General features: G+C 45.9%; 1 protein-coding gene across 1 annotated transcript; it reads left to right on the top strand.

Moving 5' to 3' along the window:
• The first annotated feature begins 953 nt into the window (after positions 1-953).
• Positions 954-17,786, top strand: TOP3A (DNA topoisomerase III alpha). Its single transcript, XM_030576873.1, has 19 exons — positions 954-1,565; positions 3,878-3,937; positions 4,656-4,729; positions 5,036-5,111; positions 6,014-6,122; positions 7,177-7,320; positions 7,861-8,031; positions 8,331-8,431; positions 8,603-8,677; positions 8,807-8,889; positions 9,036-9,243; positions 10,098-10,283; positions 10,870-10,999; positions 11,523-11,636; positions 11,718-11,883; positions 12,297-12,440; positions 12,792-12,914; positions 13,303-14,024; positions 16,682-17,786. Exons 1-19 carry the CDS (start codon positions 1,380-1,382, stop codon positions 16,855-16,857), a joined length of 3,048 nt encoding a protein of 1,015 aa, XP_030432733.1. The 5' UTR covers positions 954-1,379; the 3' UTR covers positions 16,858-17,786.
• Positions 17,787-18,997: the final 1,211 nt, after the last annotated feature.

Genomic DNA, 18,997 nt, shown 5'->3' with positions numbered 1-18,997 from the left:
AGCCTGGGCGGCGCCTCGCGGGCAGGAGCAGAAGCGAATCACCGTTTTAAAAATAGAAATGAAGCTGCGAGGCCTCTTGGGAGTTGTAGTTCTCGCCCGCAGCAGGTGGCGGCGTCACTTTACGGCAAGGCGTAAAATAGGTAAACGGCGCCCTTTCCCTATTTCGTCACGACAGTGTGCGCCGCGGCGGCGTGGAATTCGGCTGGCAGGCGGGAAGGGGAAGTATTGGAGGGAGTCGTGGAGCCCTCAGCACAGCGGGGACCGGAGCCCCTGGCATTAGGCTGAGGGGAGAGGGGGATCCCTGCCACTGGGCTGAGAGGGGGCGGGGGGATCCCTGCCATTGGGCTGAGAGGGGGCGGGGGGAGGAGGATCCCTGCCATTGGGCTAGGGGAGGGGGGGCTTGTAACTGGGCTGAGGGGAGGACAGAGGGGGAGCCCTTGCCATTGGGCTGGGGGGAGGGAGGAGGAGGGGGAGCCCTTGCCATTGGGCTGGGGAGGGCTTGTAATTGGGCTGAGGAGGGGGATCCCTGCTATTGGGCTCAGAGGGGGCGAGGGGAGGGGGATCCCTGCCATTGGGCTGGGGGAGGGGGGAGCTTGTAACTGGGCTGAGGGGGGGACAGAGGGGGAACCCTTGCCATTGGGCTGGGGGTACGAGGGGGGCTTTTCATTGGGCTGAGGGGGGGGAAGGGAGGAGGGGGGGAGCCCTTGCCATTGGGCTGGGGGGAGGGAGGAGGAGGGGGAGCCCTTGCCATTGGGCTGGGGAGGGCTTGTAATTGGGCTGAGGAGGGGGATCCCTGCTATTGGGCTCAGAGGGGGCGAGGGGAGGGGGATCCCTGCCATTGGGCTGGGGAGGGGGGAGCTTGTAACTGGGCTGAGGGGGGGACAGAGGGGGAGCCCTTGCCATTGGGCTGGGGGGACGAGGGGGGCTTTTCATTGGGCTGGGGGGGGAGGGAGGAGGGGGGGAGCCCTTGCCATTGGGCTATGGGGGGGGGGTTCAGGAGGTTGGGTCTAGTTGGGAAAGGACGTGGATGATGGGCTAAATAGTGCATTGTTATTGGGGAGGGGACTGGAAGTCTCTTATAGCTCATATATACGTCCTCAGCTAGCATCTGCTTTAACTTTTAAAAACACGTGGGGTGGAATTTAGAGTGAGCTGCCAGCAGACATCATTGGGGAAGCTTGAGGGTCTCTAACTACTGCCCCATCAAAATCATGCCAGGGGTTCTTTAGAGTGGTTGCTCACCGTGTGAGATTGCCTCCTGGAGGTGGAATCCTTAAGCCAAGACTTTTACTGATACCTGTTTGGTGTCTGAAAGTGGCAGCAGCCTGAGGAAACGGCAACATGTCTTGGCAAGTTGGGAGCTGCCCTCAGCTCTCAGAATGAACTTTCAGGCCAGGCTTTTTGCCCGCTGTGGGGTCAGGTTGTTGTCTCAGTCCTGGAGTCTCTTCTCCCAGGCTGCAGAGGATATGACATTCCGAAAGATTCAGAAGGTCCTCTGTGTGGCAGAGAAAAATGATGCTGCCAGAGGAATTGCAGATATTCTCTCCAATAGCAGAATGAGGCGGGTAAGAGAGTAAAAACAATGGTTTCTTTTTGGGTCTAGTTGTGCTTTGTTTTCCCAGCTACATAAACAACTTATTAGGGGTACTTGCCAATCATTCAGTTATTTCTTGGTTAATTCATTTTGTCTTAAAATAGATATAATGTAGTGGGGCTGCCCTAGCGAGTCTAAATACCACTGCTGAGACTGTTTAAAGCTGGTGTTATTTGGATGTGATCACATTAAAATGCAAGGCTTGCGTTGTCTGCTTGAGCGCCCATTAGAGCCAGGAAATGTGCAAGCTGCATCCTTATTCTAGTGCCAATTTAAACCAGTCCCAACCTGCAGCTCCCTGTTTTGTTAGAACCGTGGGCCACTCTGCAGCGCACTACCAGTGCACTTCAATCCTTACATGCAACAGCTTGTGCTATTCCAGTTCTGGCCTTTCCCAAACAGATTCCTACTGAAGGTGAACTGTGCCAGGTTAGATGAGATGGAAAAATGCATATTGGACAAGATGAGGCTGACAGCACCAGGCTCATTTCCCCTTATGACTGAAGCAATATAAGAATCCTGTTCTTTAGTCCCAATTATTGTTTCCAGATGCACAGAAATATGGACTGTGTCTTGTCTGTTTGCAGTGAGGTGTTGCCTTGGTGAATTTTCCACTGTCATTCGTAACTTGCAATCTGTTGTATATGTGAGAAATATTAGAACCTGAAACAGCCACGGGCATCCCCTGCCATGTATTATAATTGGTTTAGCAGGTCAAAAAATGCTGCTTCTTGCAGTGCTGTTATTGCTTATCGAATTCCAGTGGCTTGAATTTTTAACACAGTGCATATGATTTAATGGTTAGAGCAGAGAACTCAAATGTTCTGTTCCTGTTCTGCCATTGATATAAAGCAACGTTTCCCTTTTTCCCCTTCCTGAGCAAGCTATACCCTTCTGTACCAATATTCCAGTCATGCATATTATCCCACCTCTGTGATGCCAACTATGCCATCGTTGTGTTCATTAACTAGCATTTCAAGTTCTTCCTGCTTTTTCCCCATACTTCAAAGGGCATGGCTACACTGGAAATTTCAAAGTGCTGTCGGAGGACCCGTCGCAGTGCTTTGAAGTGTGAGTGTGGTCACGCGTTCTCCCAGCGCTCCTGGTAATCCACCTCCATGTGCTCCCAGCGCTCGGAGACTGTTTACAGTAGCGCTTTAAAGTGCTCAGACTTGCTGCACTCAGAGTGATTTTTCACACCCTCGAGCCAGCAAGTTAGAGCTCTATAAAATGGAAGTGTAGACAAATACTGATTTGATTTCCCCTGTATGTTCTCTCTCATCTCTCCCTTATCCCTGCTACAACACCCATGCTCCCACCAGATCCGACCCTTTTCCCAGGTCTCCATATTTTTGACTTACCTGTGGGCTTTTGTCATCTGCCCCTGTCGAACTTAGTTTAAAGCCCGCCTCGCTAGGTTAGCTAGTCTGTATCCAAATATGCTCTTCCCCTTCCTAGATAGATGGACCCCCCATCTCTGCTTAGCAGTCCTTCTTCCTGGAACAGCATCCTGTCATCAAGGAAACCATTGTTATGTGACAATGGTCAATTCATGTAACCTATCAGTACCTCAATCAACCCTTATGTAAAATAGGTCTAATATCCTTATGGCAGGGTGCTGGGAGGCTTAATGTTTATAAAAGTGCAGGTAGATCCTAGGTTGAAAGATATGGTAGAAGTAAAAAAATTATTGATTACTTGAGAATTGATGGTCTGAATCAATCTAGATAACGACACACTTCCAAAGAAGATAATGTGAAATGTTTGGGCCCACTCTAGAAACCTCTACAAACCTTGATAAGTGGAGGATACCTTCGGAACAGTGTGTGCTGAATTAGGTATCGTTTTTGTGAGCTGACAGTTGTTCACTGGAAACTTGGAATATTTTTCAGTCTTCATCCAAAGAGTTAAATCTCAGCTGTGCCACTGGTTAACTGAGTGACTTCTTCAATCTCTCATTGCACCTGTTTCCCCATCTGAAAGAGGGTGATAACTCTTACATGTCTCTCAGGGGTGCTGTACAGTGCTCTGACGCTGTAAAGCACCATTAACTGTCAACTGTTTCTATAAATGGCCGGTATTATTTCCATTCAGCCTGCCTTTCCTCTAGATCTTATTTAATTCACTGTGAAATGATTGGACACCTGAACACCAGCAGCCTGTTTTTCATTTGTCACATGTTTACATAGTTTCTGCTATAGCTGTCATTTGTGTACATTGATTTGGGGTGGGTTTTTTTGTGGGGGAGCAATTTTTTAAACATCTTTTCCATTTTTTGTCTAGAGAGAAGGGTTTTCCAAATTCAACAAGATCTATGAATATGACTATCATATGTTTGGCCAGGTAGGGTTCCATCTCTTTTTCATAACACTGTATAACCATTCTGGTTCAGGGAAACACAACATGCTGATTGATCATCTAACAAAAACATTAAGTACAATGGTACAGAATTATGTATTTGGTAATGGAGATATCTGTGCAAGGAATATTTGTACGAAGAATAACCAAATTACTGTGAAATTGAGATCTCAAGTTTTCATTTGAACACATAGGGGAAATGTCTTTTCCACTATTAGTGTTGTGCTGTCTTTATCTCCTACAGATACAGCATGGTTCAGTGGTTAAGGGATGGGTCTAAGAGTCGGGAGATCTGACTTCTACATCTGGCTCTGCCACTGACCTCCAGTGTGGCCTGAAGTCACTTTACATCTCTTTGCCCTGGTTTTCCCATCTGTAAAATAGCATTGTGAGATCCGCCGACGAAAAGCTCTCCATACATGCTAAGCATTATAAAGTCAAGGAGGCATTTTCCATCTGACCACTCATATATTCAGAATTCCCAGATTACATACGATAACGTATGTACAATGCTAAGCTGTGGCTGGAAGGGAGAACTATTACTATGTCAATAGAAGCAAGGCAGATATCATTGACTAGAAACTGATGTGTCCGATCCATCAAATGAAAGCCATGTGGCTAGAGCTCGTGGACACCAACATAACCAGGCTTTAAGAAAATAGAAGCAACTGTGAGAAACTAATTCTTAATCCATTTCCTGCAGAATGTTACTGTGGCGATGACCTCTGTTTCAGGACACTTGCTGGCTCATGACTTTAAGATGCCATTTCGCAAATGGTTAGTACCACTGATCTGAGAGAGATGGTGACATGCTGCTTTCATCTTTTTTATGCTGAGATGTGCAGTGCAATGAGCCTTTAAGGTCAGCCTGTGAAACGTTACTTATGACAATTAATGAACTGGCTAATGTGTATGTGTACCAGTGTCTTCATCTAAGACAAGGACAGTAATACTGCCACTATAACCACCATTCTGGCACTTCATCAATACACCGATAAAAGATAGAAAGCACCAGGTAATCACTTGTGAATGTTTTGATTTCTTTTGTACATTGAGTCCTGCTGTTTATCATCTCTTCCCCAGGCATAGCTGCAACCCACTTGTACTCTTTGAAGCTGAAATTGAGAAATACTGCCCTGAAAACTTTGTGGATATTAAGGTCTGTGCTTTTAAAAGGCTACATGATACTCAAATATTAGTGACAGGTTCCACAAATATTGGTGCAGACAGAGAGAGGACTGGACCTCTGTCCATAACCTTTAGCTGTCTGGGACTGTAGCCAACATAAATATTTCCTCTCTCATTCTTCAGACTATACATGCTGTCTGCCTTTGAACTTAGTTTCCTAGCCTATGCAGTCAGGCTGAAAGGACTGATTTATTTAAAGTAGAATCCCCTCTATTGGAATCAATATATTAATGGCCCCAGTTCCATCTAGATTACATCGGAAAGTCCTGTGTTTAATAAAAAATAATAAGGGACATTTTTTGTATAAAATAGATGCAGATAAGTGAGTATTCAGTATAGTCATCAAAACCTGTTAGCTCACTGACTAGCCTTGTGAGATACAAATCTTGTTCTCATAAATGGTCATGTGGAGCTGCTCTCATACAGTGTTACTCCAGCAGCCCGTTACAACCAGGAAATTAGTACAATGCCTGAACACTCCCCTAATTAGCTTAAGGAAAATTAATGAGGTCCTACTCTCTCTGTATTCATACAAAACACACCAATTATATTTTAGCTGAAAATTTGCAGAGCAGCCAATGCAGTTAATTTCAGATATATGCACAAGAGAGAGGAAAACATACGGAAAGCACACACATGGAGGTCTCATGTGCACATACATCTCTGCAGTCAGTAAAGCTAAAATATGTTGCATGCAATAGAATGGAAAATGAGAACAATTCATTAAAATAAATTTGTCGCTATGGATACGTGTTCCATTTCAAGATCAAGTTAGACTTTTGACGTTGCTGTTGGTGATTCACTCCTGGACTAAATTAGGTGGCATGATAAGTAACTTGCTGTGTCTCATGCTGTGCCATTCTCTCATCTCAGAAAACCCTAGAACGAGAAGCCCGGCAGTGCCAGGCTCTGGTGATCTGGACCGACTGTGATCGAGAAGGAGAGAACATTGGTTTTGAGATAATCCATGTTTGCAAAGCTGGTGGGTGGAAGTCTTACTGTTTCATTCTTTGAAATGCTGACTAAAAAGATACCTTGTTCAGCATGTAATCCCAAAGGCTGCTGCTGAATGTTTGCAGGAGATTCAAGAAGAATTCACTGGCTATGGTGTTGACTGTACCAGGGATGTGTTAATGTAACACGTCACCAGCAACAGGGCTACGTTTCCACGTTTCCAGTCCATTGATTTCGATGGAGTCTTGGTGGGTGGAGGCAGCACAGCTGGTATGAACAGGGTTAACATTTAGTGAGGGGGTTTTGTCCACAAATTTGTTGCTGTGATAGCCAAAATATACAGTTTAAGTTGGACAGAACTTGCAGTCAAGGTATAAAAGCTCGTCTTGGCTCTTTGGTACTGGTGGGTATCAGAAGTGAACATAGAATTTTCTCAGCTGTATTGTAAACACATCTTTCTACCCGTACAGTGAAATTCCATCTAGGCTTGCTTAATTGTCACTGGGCCAGTTCACTTCCCAGATAATGTAAAGAGATGAGATGGGGAGTGTGAACGTAGTCACATTAAGATGACCCAGCAGGAGTAACTTAGGTTCTACTCTCTCGAAAGTAACTGAGCTTTTCCCTCTGTCCCTCTCTCCCACTGCTAGAGGCCTTGTCAGCACTTTTCCATTTATGTTACGATAACTCTAGGCCAGTTTTGGGAGCTGCAGCCTGCAGTTGGGAGTGCAGAAGGGTGTAATTGGAAACCAACACCTGGATCCTTTTGACTGCAAAGATATAAAAATGGCCCCCATTTACTAGATGGGGGTGGGTGTGTGTGTGTGTTTGTTTTTTAACTAGATTTACAAGAGTGAAATCAGTGAAACTAACTAGGACATTATAAAGCTTCAGTGGGCTAAAAAGGACTTTATTTTTGGACTCCAGATCAGCCTATATATGTCGTCTACCTTGAATGGGGTTACTTTGAAAGCTTAAACTGGTTCTGGTTCTACTACCAATAGTTTTAAAGGAAATGACTGAGTATTCAGTCTCTGCCATTGGGTTGAAAATCATGTTTGATCCCTCTTTCTGGTTGACAGTGAAGCCAAGCCTTCAGGTATTCCGAGCCCGCTTTTCTGAGATCACTCCTCGTGCCGTAAGAGCAGCCTGCGAAAACCTCGTCCAACCCGATCAGAATGTTAGTGATGCTGTGGATGTCAGGCAAGAGCTGGACCTTAGGATAGGTATGAAGCTAGGGTGGGCAGTAGCTAAGTTTTTGATGCTCTATAAATCTCTCCTTAAAGGGATTCTGTAAAATTGCCCTGGCAGGTAATTGATGTTTGGGAGCGTTCATTGCTTTACTATCAATATATAGCTCAACTAATTTGAAGGGTTAAAGTATCTAAACTCCTTTAGACTATTGTGTTAGTTCCAGGATAAAGAGCTGGCATCAACCTCTCATCCTTTATTCTTCCAAAGCACAGCAGGTGATAGTGGTTCAAAATCATCTGTTTGCACATCCCTGTGACATGAGACAAATGCAAAAATTGATTCCTGGGGCAGGAGATTTCATTCTGAGACAAATAGATCATGCCTTCACTCAGTTGTTTCCAATAAAATAGTTGCTCTTTGAAGGAGCTGTTAGGTTCTTAACTATTCCTGTGACACTTGCTTGGCCTCTGCATTTCATGTTAGTTGAGTGACAGAAACCAAGCTTACAGGTAGTGTGATTACTGTTTAAAATGATTATCCCAACTTTAAAATCCCTTTTTGTTTTCTTCCAGGTGCTGCCTTCACCAGATTCCAGACCCTTAGGCTCCAGAAACTCTTCCCCGACGTTCTAGCCGAGCAGTTGATCAGCTATGGTAGCTGTCAGTTTCCAACTCTGGGATTTGTGGTAGAAAGGTTTAAAGCCATCCAGGCCTTTGTTCCCGAGGCCTTCTATAAAATTAAAGGTATGTTCTGGGACATAAGTACAGTGCTCTCAGTGTCTGACAGGGTTCAGCGCCTTTGAAAAGAAAACAAAACATGGCTTTACTGAAAAATACGAATGAGGGAGATGCTTCTGAGTAATGCACAAATATTGGTACAGACATGCGATTTTCCCCTTCCTTTGCCATGGTCATTCAGCACAGTTGGGAAGGTCTTCCCAAAAGTATGCAAGCTTTCTATGGCCCCCTTTCCTTCCCTGTCTAGCCAGTGCAGTCTTGCTCTGCACCATCTCTCTGATGTAGTGACCTCCTTTTCAATGCAGTGACCCATGAACATGAGGACGGCATGGTGGACTTCAACTGGAAGAGGAACCGACTCTTTAACCACACAGCATGCCTTGTCCTGTACCACATGTGTATGGAGGTAGGAAACCCTGTCAGCCATACAGGGTCCAGCATCAAACAAGCATTTCTGTCTTTTACCTTCTAGTTGGCAGAAGCATTAGACAGCAACTGATGCCTCGTGGGGACCCTTAAACAGCACTCCATTTAGACACTTCAGTTTGATTTTCCTTTCTGCGTGCTCTGTTCTTAGGATCCGATGGCAACTGTTGTTGAGATTGGGAGCAAACCGAAGAGCAAATGGAGACCCCTGGCACTAGACACTGTGGTACGTTTGATATGATGCTAAAAAGATTTTTTTTTTTTTTTTTTAAAGGAGCATTGAATATGAGTTTTAGTGACTGTCCAGGTTTGGGTGGTGAATATTCCCATTCTTCTTTGTCTCTTTCTGACACAGGAACTTGAGAAGCTGGCTTCCCGGAAGCTGAAAATAAATGCCAAAGAAACCATGAAAATCGCAGAAAAGCTCTACACTCAAGGGTAAGAATCCCAGACCTGGATGTGCTGGAATTAAATACCTTGTACGAAACAGCAGACCTTTAATCAGAAATGGGAAGAGCCCACAAGAGGAACGGTGACTGGTTAGCATCCAGTGTGGCTTATTTGTTTTTCTTTTTGTCTCTAAGGTACATAAGCTATCCCCGAACTGAGACCAACATTTTCCCCAAAGACCTAAACCTCTCCTTTTTGGTACAACAGCAGACCCAAGACCCCAGCTGGGGAGCCTTTGCACAGGGGATTCTAGACCAGGGTGGGCCAACCCCTCGGAATGGGACCAAATCCGATCAGGCTCACCCTCCCATTCACCCTACTAAATATACATGCAACCTGCAGGTGAGTCTAACACAGAGCAGAGTTAAGTCACTAACATGATTTCTGCTACTGACAATGCACCTTACCAGTGACTGGGTAACATGGTGATTATAGCAGACGGGCTTGCTGTGCATTTATTAGCAAACTGAATTAGACTTTCCATATCTTCAAAAGTGGGTTTCTCTCCTGAAAGATCCTTTCTAAAATATGCTACCCTAATAATAAATGTTTCTGCACAGAAAACTGGCTGAAAAATACTAGGTGCTATAGAAAACCTAAGCTGGAAATATGCACCTCTTACCCACTTCCAAGTTTTGACCTTTGAAGTCCACATCAGATTTTCAGTGGAGGTTCTCTTTGCTTATCCTAAAGCTGGTCACTGCCCTTAGTTACATTTCCTCATGAGTCCCAATACAAAGATGATGCTGCTTTCAGTGCATGCTGGACCTCCTACTTATAGACACTTTTTAAAAAAAAACATAGGGACCTAAACCACTTGACAGCCTGAAGCAAGTGATGTTTTAAAGTCCTGCTTCGTGTCTGTTGGGGGAGTAATTATTATTATAAGTTCCTTTCATGCAAAGATCTTAGTGCTTAATAGAGGTGTATAAGTACCTGTTAGATGTATTTTAAAGCACAGAAGCTAAATGACTTGCCTAACAAGGTCAGTGGTATAGCTGGGAATAGAACCTACATCTCTTGACTCTTAATCTCTTGCTCTGATCTGCACTTGTACTGGATTCCTTTTGATGTCTTCACTTCTGGTCCCAAGGGACTTGCATTCTGAAGAGGACTCTTAAATTTATACTTGAAGAGTGTGGTGTCCATTATTTGGAGGAGACTCCTGACCCTCTTCTCTTCATGTGTGGTCTTAGGGGAATGAACAGCGACTATATGAATTCATTGTGCGTCACTTTTTGGCTTGCTGCTCCCAGGATGCCAAGGGACAAGAAACAACTGTAGAGATTGACATTGCTAATGAGCGATTTGTTGCTCATGGGCTAATGATCCTGGCCAGAAACTATCTGGACGTCTATCCTTATGAGAAGTGGAGTGACAAGGTAACCGTCTTGATCAAAGTGTATGTGAGATGGTAAATTGGGGAGAGATCCTTACAAGATGCAGCTTGGTTTAATGTCACTCACTAGTTCAGTTTGCTTTGGCTCTATGTGGATGTGTAAACACTTAAGGGCCAAATTCTGCTGTCAGATATACCTGCAGGACTTCCACTGAGAACTTCCTTGTTTCAATTGTTGTTCTACCTAGAGGTTCCTCTCTCACCTGAAGACCTCTGCAGCTCATTTTGGCAGTTTTGATTGCTCAACTCCCTTTCCCCTCCCGAGGAAGGGGCCATGTCACTGGTCTGCATGAGGGCCTGATCGATTATTTTCTTTTGTTGCAAACTTGTTGGTGCTGTCCCTTAACTTGCCAAAAGGGGTCGTTGTTGAACAATGCTGGGCCCACTTTTTCTTCCCAAGTATTGAGCATGCTATGCTCAAACCCTGTTAAACCCCCGGAAATCAGACACGAGTCTCCTGCAGAACAGTACCCCATGACCCACGCCTGCGTTGGGTTTTTAAATTCTATCTTAAACAAAGGTTGCAGAAGGTTGTTTCATTGGAGTCTGCACTTTTCTCCCTCCTTCAGGTTCTCCCAGTGTATGAAAGGGGGTCTCGCTTTCAGCCCACCACAGTGGAGATGGTGGATGGGGAGACCAGCCCACCCCAGCTCCTCACGGAAGCCGATCTCATTTCACTCATGGAGAAACATGGCATTGGTCAGTATCCGCAGCATGCGGAACCATGTGACCTCATGCTGTCTAGCAGAATGGAGTTTGTATACCTCTCCCCCTTTCGTGGTCATCTGTTAATTTGTAGCTGTAATGGTCTCTCGCTTCCACCAGGTGGAGAATTCTCTAAATACAGCTGATCCAAGATAAAATAAATTGTGTGGACGCTTGCATTCCCAAAGTAACTTATGGAGTAATGGAAGGGGGAGGATCTCCAGGCCAGGTCTGGAGTCTATTGTATAAGACTCTGCAGATTGCAGTTTAGCTCACTGGAGATACAGCTTTACTTCCCATCTCAGTCTATTTAGGGCCCAGTTGTGGCCTCCGAGGCTCCCTTACAATTGGCATTGGAGTCAGTGGGGGACAAGGGCAGTATAGGCCTGCACGTGCCAATTGTGATAAATTTGTGCCTGTATTTAGCATCCCACATCTCTGCATTAGTAAATACCAGCTTGCAAGCCCTGATGGTTTCTTCATGCCAGCTATTAAATGACTGTACAACCGCTTTCAGGGACTGATGCCACTCACGCTGAGCACATCGAGACCATCAAGTCACGGATGTACGTGGGGCTTACTCCAGATCAGAGGTTCCTTCCGGGGCACCTGGGCATGGGGCTGGTAGAAGGTAAGGACGATGATCACAATTAGGCGTGCAGATCCCTTCGCTATCCCTTCCTTTTGCTTAAAGCAAGGTATTGTTCCTCAGGCTACGATTCCATGGGCTATGAGATGTCAAAACCTGACCTTCGTGCTGAGCTGGAGGCTGATCTGAAGCTGATTTGCGAGGGGAAGAAGGACAAATTTGTGGTGCTGAGGCAGCAGATCGAGAAGTATCAAAAAGTCTTCACAGAAGCTGTGGCCAAAGCCAACAAGTGAGTATCAGTAAAACCCCCGCTTTGCCTCTGCAGTCTCCCAGAAAATGGAGGACTTAGCTTCGTCTGGGGGTCTGATCATGTCCGTGACATGTGCATACGCATTTCCAAGAGGAGGCGTGGAGTCTGAGTGCTGATGCTGTGTAACAACCCTTCATTTACATCTTGTGGACAGCTTCAGAGCTGGTGTCCAAAGGTGCCAGTCTGTGCTGACCTCTGGAGTTGCACCCACACCACAACTGAAATGGACGCTTTTTTTTCCTCATGACATTCCTAAACGGACTTACTGTGAACTTTGTAGGAGCCCAGCTGGGGGAGCAGCTACTCACCCACCATCTCCGTGGTATGGAAAGTGAGAGCAAATGTAAATGCTTATGGCAGAGGAAACCAATGTGACTGTATGTTTTTTCCAGGTTGGATCAGGCTTTGTCTCAGTATTTTGGAGAAGTAGCGGCACTTGCGCAGCAAGAGGAGATCTACCCAGCCATGCCCGTTTCCATTCGGAAATGTCCACAGTGCAACAGTGACATGGTCCTGAAGAGCAAGAAGAATGGCGGGTCAGTGATCTCTGTTAAACAGATGACAGCTCAGCCTGTTCATGTTGTATGGCTCCCTTGTAGCTCAGCATAGAGCACTCTCCCAGCGACAATGACAAGGTGTGTGGTTATGCCACCAGGCCCCTGGGCATAAGGCCAAAGTTCACATGCTGTCTGCTGTAAGAACTGTGCAACCCAGTTGAGCTGTAATTCTGGAAGCACATGATCGCTTTTATAAAACAGCCTCATTACGCTTGTCTTTAACAGTGGCTGCTGAACCCTGTCCCATACACTTTGTAGCTGCAGGTGGAACGGCTGCTGAGTTCTCTTGACTATTCCTCTTCCTCATACCAGCCCTTTACTCCTCCACAGGTTTTATCTTGGCTGCGTGAGCTATCCTACCTGTAAAGCGGCTGTGTGGTTTCCTGACTCTGTGCTGGAAGTCAGCAAGGATGACAGTGTCTGTGCTGTGTGTAAACCCCATCCCGTTCATAGGTGAGTCTCATGAGTTACATACAGACACACACAACTGCCCTGTAGAACATACTGGTTGGCTGCAGTGGCCTGCACTGCTCTGTAGGAAGCCATGTCCAGTTTTTGAGCTGGGCTTGGATTGCTACAGAGACTGCACATCCAGTCCCAGGACAGTCTGAGGAGGATGCTTCAGCTGGCTATGGCCACTTTAAAAGCAACATTGACTGGCTTCCAAAGAAGTGCAGTCCTGGACTGGCCCTAGACTGGATGAATGATAGGTGCAGCACAAGCCCAGGAGGGCAGGTAAAATAGAATAAGCCTGTTGAGCCTCGAGGTTCCAGCGAAGAGATGGAGGTCCCAAGAGGAGGAGAACTCTGATCTGAGATACGGATTTTAATTTTTCATTTAGGCTGAAATTTAAGTTCAAGCGAGGTAGTGTCCCACCCCTGCTACCCCTGGAATTTGTTGGATGTATTGGAGGTTGCGATGAGATGTTGAGAGAGATCTTAGACCTGAAATATTTACAAGGACCATCCAGACCGGTACAGTCAGTCAACCCGCCAGCTAACCACCTACAAGTCAACCAGTCCCTTAACCGCATGGCCAGCTATGAGAATGGCCACGTGAGACCTACCACAAACCCTGGTGCAGCAAGGACATCCAGAGCTGCTAGTCACCCAGCTCCCACCGCTGCTGCTGCTGAGAACAATGCAGTGGTGTGCAACTGTCGGGAGGAGGCAGCATTGCTCACGGTGCGTAAAGAAGGGCCCAACCAGGGCAGGCAGTTCTATAAATGCAGTGCTGGCAGCTGCAACTTCTTCCTCTGGGCCGATCAGCAATCCGATGATGGAAACAGTGTGACCCACAGGAGCTTTTCTGCACCCCCTGATTCCTTGGGTGAAAGGCCTCCAGGAAGGTTCAGGAGTGTTGGAGGAGGAAGAGGTCTGGGCCGCTATGGAAGCAGCGGTTTCGACTCGGGCGGAGGCGCGATGTGTAAGTGCGATCAGCCGGCCATCACACGCACCGTCCAGAAGGAGGGACCCAACAAAGGACGTCAGTTCCACACCTGCCCGAAGCCGAGAGAGCAGCAGTGCGGCTTCTTCCAGTGGGTGGATGAAAACGTGGCCCCAGGTGAGGCTGGGCTTGTGCTCGGAGTTGGGGTTTGGGTGGGATGCAATGGCGGGGGGCTGTGTTTTCAAGCTGAACTGAAGGGAGATATTGGGCACTCCTCAGTCACCATCTTAAAACACTTAAGATAAAAATAGGAAAAGGATTGTAGAGGTACAGAGCTTGGCAGAGAGACTCGGGCTGCTGTAAGGTAACTCGTTTGAAATGCATCAGATGCCTCCTTTAAAGAACAATCAGTTTATTCTAAAAACTTTACCTGGCTCTTTATAACAATAAGGAAACTCCGAAGTCCCTTTGACTGAGCTGGAGCGGGGTATGTAACAGGTACACAGGTGCCCTGATACAATGTAGTTCTGGGCCGATTTATTCAGGTAAGAGGACATCTTGCGGCTGGCTGTGGTAAGCTGAGTGGGTGTTCATTTCAAAGGCGCAGTTCAGTGCACAGAACGCTTGACCTTTCCTAACCTAATCTTCATCGGTTGGGGAACGTCCTGCCAACTGGAAATACCCGTTTTCAGAAAAGCTGGTGCTGAGTGGATGAGAAGTTGAAAAGGGGAGTGGGCACCAATTTGGTGCTTATACGTCCTCTGCTGGCACTGGAGCTGCATTTCATCCCACCAGCTGAGCTGCTACCTCTGTTTAAGCTCCAGTAAAAGTGGATCCTCCTCCCTCTTGTATTTCTTAATGGGAAGAGCTAAAACTGCCAGGTAGGGCAGCATCAAACCTTCCTCAGAGGGACAACTGGTGCAATCAAATATTAAAGGGACACAAATTGCCTGTTTTTAAAAACTTTAAATCCTCTCTGGAATCCTTTCATTCCTGCTCCCTTTGATTCCTAATGGTCTCTTCAGCAACCAAGAAACTGACCATATGGGGGGAATCCTGAAAGTGACTATTCCCAGAGTGCTGGCAAATTACAAAGGAGGAGGAGCTGAAAAAAGATGTTTGTACAGCTTCTTTCACTTATAGTAGGTACAGAAAGTTTTGGTTTTTTTAAAAGAGATTTAAAAATCCATGCCAGCATGGATTTGTAAAGAACAAATCGTGTCAAACTAATCTGATAGCTTTCTTTGATAGGATAACGAGCCTTGTGGATAAGGGAGAAGCGGTGGATGTGATATACCTAGACTTTAGTAAGGCATTTGATACAGTTTCGCATGATATTCTTATAGATAAGCTAGGAAAGTACAATTTAGATGGGGCTACTATAAGGTGGGTGCATAACTGGCTGGATAACCGTACTCAGAGAGTAGTTGTTAATGGCTCCCAATCCTGCTGGAAAGGTATAACAAGTGGGGTTCCGCAGGGGTCTGTTTTGGGACCGGTTCTGTTCAATATCTTCATCAACGATTTAGATGTTGGCATAGAAAGTACGCTTATTAAGTTTGCGGACGATACCAAACTGGGAGGGATTGCAACTGCTCTGGAGGACAGGGTCAAAATTCAAAATGATCTGGACAAATTGGAGAAATGGTCTGAGGTAAACAGGATGAAGTTCAATAAAGATAAATGCAAAGTGCTCCACTTAGGAAGGAACAATCAGTTTCACACATACAGAATGGGAGGAGACTGTCTAGGAAGGAGTATGGCAGAAAGAGATCTAGGGGTCATAGTGGACCACAAGCTAAATATGAGTCAACAGTGTGATACTGTTGCAAAAAAAGCAAACGTGATTCTGGGATGCATTAACAGGTGTGTTGTAAACAAGACACGAGAAGTCATTCTTCCGCTTTACTCTGCGCTGGTTAGGCCTCAACTGGAGTATTGTGTCCAGTTCTGGGCACCGCATTTCAAGAAAGATGTGGAGAAATTGGAGAGGGTCCAGAGAAGAGCAACAAGAATGATTAAAGGTCTTGAGAACATGACCTATGAAGGAAGGCTGAAGGAATTGGGTTTGTTTAGTTTGGAAAAGAGAAGACTGAGAGGGGACCTGATAGCAGTTTTCAGGTATCTAAAAGGGTGTCATCAGGAGGAGGGAGAAAACTTGTTCACCTTAGCCTCCAAGGATAGAACAAGAAGCAATGGGCTTAAACTGCAGCAAGGGAGATTTAGGTTGGACATTAGGAAAAAGTTCCTAACTGTCAGGATAGTTAAACACTGGAATAGATTGCCTAGGGAAGTTGTGGAATCTCCACCTCTGGAGATATTTAAGAGTAGATTAGATAAATGTCTATCAGGGATGGTCTAGACAGTATTTGGTCCTGCCATGAGGGCAGGGGACTGGACTCGATGACCTCTCGAGGTCCCTTCCAGTCCTAGAGTCTATGAGTTTCAAGTTTTTAATGTGACCTTTAAAAAAATTGAAACAATCAGGATATTTTTAGAAAATTTAGGGGCGGGGGGAGGAGGAAGTGAACTTAGCTAAAGTCAAGTAGACACTACTTTTGCTGTTTGCAGTTTGGACTTTGTATAGTTTAATAGCTGGGGCAGCTTCTCATTTTTATCTTGTGGACTAGCCCAGAGCTGCAAGATACTGCACAAGAACATATATAGCCAAACAAGACAGGAGCATCTTTAGTTTCCTGAAACTTTGAATAGTGGGATTAATAAATGGACCCAAGCTCCTTGGCCATGTCCCCTCATCACTCTTCCCCTATTCCTGTGGCTCACATGGTGTTAAACTGCTTAGAACCAACTCCCCCCCTATCCTCTCTCTGCAGGAGCCTTCTCTTCAAACCAGTTCAGGAGCGAAGGGCACTCAAGAGGGTCTGGAAGCAGAGCTAAAAGACCAAGTAATTTCTCTTCTGAGAAAGGACCTACTGCCAAGAGACAACGGACCTGTGGTATTTGCCACCAGCTTGGTCACACTAGGAAGACATGTCCTCAGGACCACTGAGGAAGGACAGTAGATGGGATGCTCTTGTAAGAATCCTGAAGGGCTCCAGGCGTGGCTGGCTGTAGAGATGCAGTGGATTTTAGAAGCAGAATATCTCTAGGGCTTGTGTTCAAACTACTTCCTGGAAATGCTGGCAAAAGCCAGTGTTCTCTTGGTGGTGACCAGTTCATTCAACTATGCCTTGGAAAGTTTCATTCTGACTTGTTCAGACACTGGGCTGTCTTCTAAAGGAGGCTCAACTACTGCTGCCTTTCCTTGGCTTATTATTCTGGGGGATATTTTTATAAACAGAGGCAGTGTGTTTTGAAACCCAAAAGACGGGGTCCCTTCTCAGCTAAAGCTTTGGACAAAAATACAGATGGTTATTGGGAAGTGGGAGAAGATTTTCACAGAGCTGCAAATCCCAAATCTCACCCAGCCTCCATTCCCCCAGGCCCTTCAGTCTACGAAATAGTACGGGGCCAAAAAGAGTAGCATTAAAGGAATTGGAGGAAACCTTTTACACACGCTGCTGGAGCAGCTGGTGTAGTTTGTTTGCAGACCAGGGAGCAGTTGGGGATGCTGCTGTCCAGGAAACCATCTGCTGATGGTTGTGAATCAGTTTTTCTGACTCTTCACAGGGTGGGGTTTGATATTTTAAGTTACCCTTCCAGCTTTGGGTTAGTCAGTCAATGCTCTCTACTCCCCCTGGCCCTCACCTCGAAGGAGAATTCATGGCGGAGAACATAAAGCCACAATCCCTTGCCCTGAAGGGGGTGCTCAGTGCAAGGGCTCCAACAAGAGAACCTGCACTTCAGCTGATACTGAATGTAGAACCTAGCTACTCATTGGACACTGGGAGCAAGGGAACTTCATGAAGCTGCTAGTTAATGCAAATTGTTTTGGGCAGATTGGTGCCTTTTAATAAAGAGGAGAACTCAGTGACACCATTCCTGGGCATAATTTAAAACACACTCTCCCTCTCATTACTGCCTCTTGCTTAAAGAAGTTGAGTGTAGGCTCAGCTGAAGCCTCTTTTCCTAGAAGCAGCTGTTTCCACTATTCTCTCCTCCCTCCCCAGCTATTCACAGGAACAACGTGGCCACTTGGTGGGCAGTAAGTCCAGGGAGCTTTATTTAGACGTGATCTTCAAAAGAAAAAAAGCCTGAACTTGTTCCCTGCTGGCTGCTTTTATGGCATCTTCCCCAGTCTAACGAACTAATGAAACAGTTACAAGCTGGTGAAAGTCAAATGGAAGGGGATTCTGAGTCAAATTATTTTCTTCCTTTCTCCAAACTGTTAAAAGGTGTTAAGTTTATTAGTCTGTACATAATCACCTGCAAACCAAGAGTTGACTTGATATTGCTCAGGAAAGAGGAAGAATTAAGGCTGCCTTTATACATCACAGCATAAAAGGGGATACAAGCCTAGTTTAAAGTCCTTCGGCATTCAACATGCAGCCTGCCTGTACCTCTGAAAGAACCCCCCCCCGGTGGCTAGTGGAGCTGTTCAGAAGAGCCTTGACTTCCCTTTCCTCAGCAGGCACTGCAGATGTAGCTCTAGAAATACATGAACAGGACTCCCTTTGTTAGTACAGAGAAGAGGCCAAAGGTTCGGCAGACAGGAGGGAAAGAAGCAAAAATACTTACTTGAGGTGACTTGAGTCAGAGAAGCTGATTTGATCAGTTATAGGTAGCCCTGCTCATTTCCTGAGGTGAGCACATCAACTGAACCCCATGGAGTTCTTCCCCAGAGAGCCAGTCCCATTGTAAAATGCTTGAGGATGAGGGCAGGAGAAGTATCCTTCCTCAAACTGAATTACAGCAGCTCCCCCACCTTCAGCCAGCTTTGCAGGAATCCTCCTGGGATCAGGTTAACAGAAATACCACGGAACATGTTCCATTTTACTTCTCTGTCCCTCACTTCTACTGGTAGGAGCAGCTGTGGCCTAAAAATACATCCCACACCTGCTGGCTAAAATCGAAGGCTTAAGAGAGGCTTTGTAGCCCAAGCACTGAGCTGGCTGAATACTGTAGCAGAACTTTAGCCAGCACTATTATTACAGAGGCAGTAAGCTGGCTGCAGTCTATTCAACCCACAGAAACACGCCTCTGCTGCTTACTGCCACACAGCTAAAACATTCACAGCGTGATCTCATAGC

The sequence above is a fragment of the Gopherus evgoodei genome, chromosome 10 (genome assembly GCF_007399415.2).
Source record: "Gopherus evgoodei ecotype Sinaloan lineage chromosome 10, rGopEvg1_v1.p, whole genome shotgun sequence".
Lineage (NCBI taxonomy): Eukaryota > Metazoa > Chordata > Testudines > Testudinidae > Gopherus > Gopherus evgoodei.
Note: the sequence above shows the minus strand (reverse complement) of the source record. Positions and strands in the feature narration are given on the sequence as shown.

Coding starts and splice junctions, on each gene's coding strand:
- TOP3A (XM_030576873.1), top strand. CDS start 1,380: ATGAACTTTCAGGCCAGGCTTTTTGCCCGCTGTGGGGTCAGGTTGTTG. Junction 4,730..5,035: donor AAGATGCCATTTCGCAAATG/GTTAGTACCACT, acceptor TCTCTTCCCCAG/GCATAGCTGCAACCCACTTG. Junction 9,244..10,097: donor AATATACATGCAACCTGCAG/GTGAGTCTAACA, acceptor GTGTGGTCTTAG/GGGAATGAACAGCGACTATA.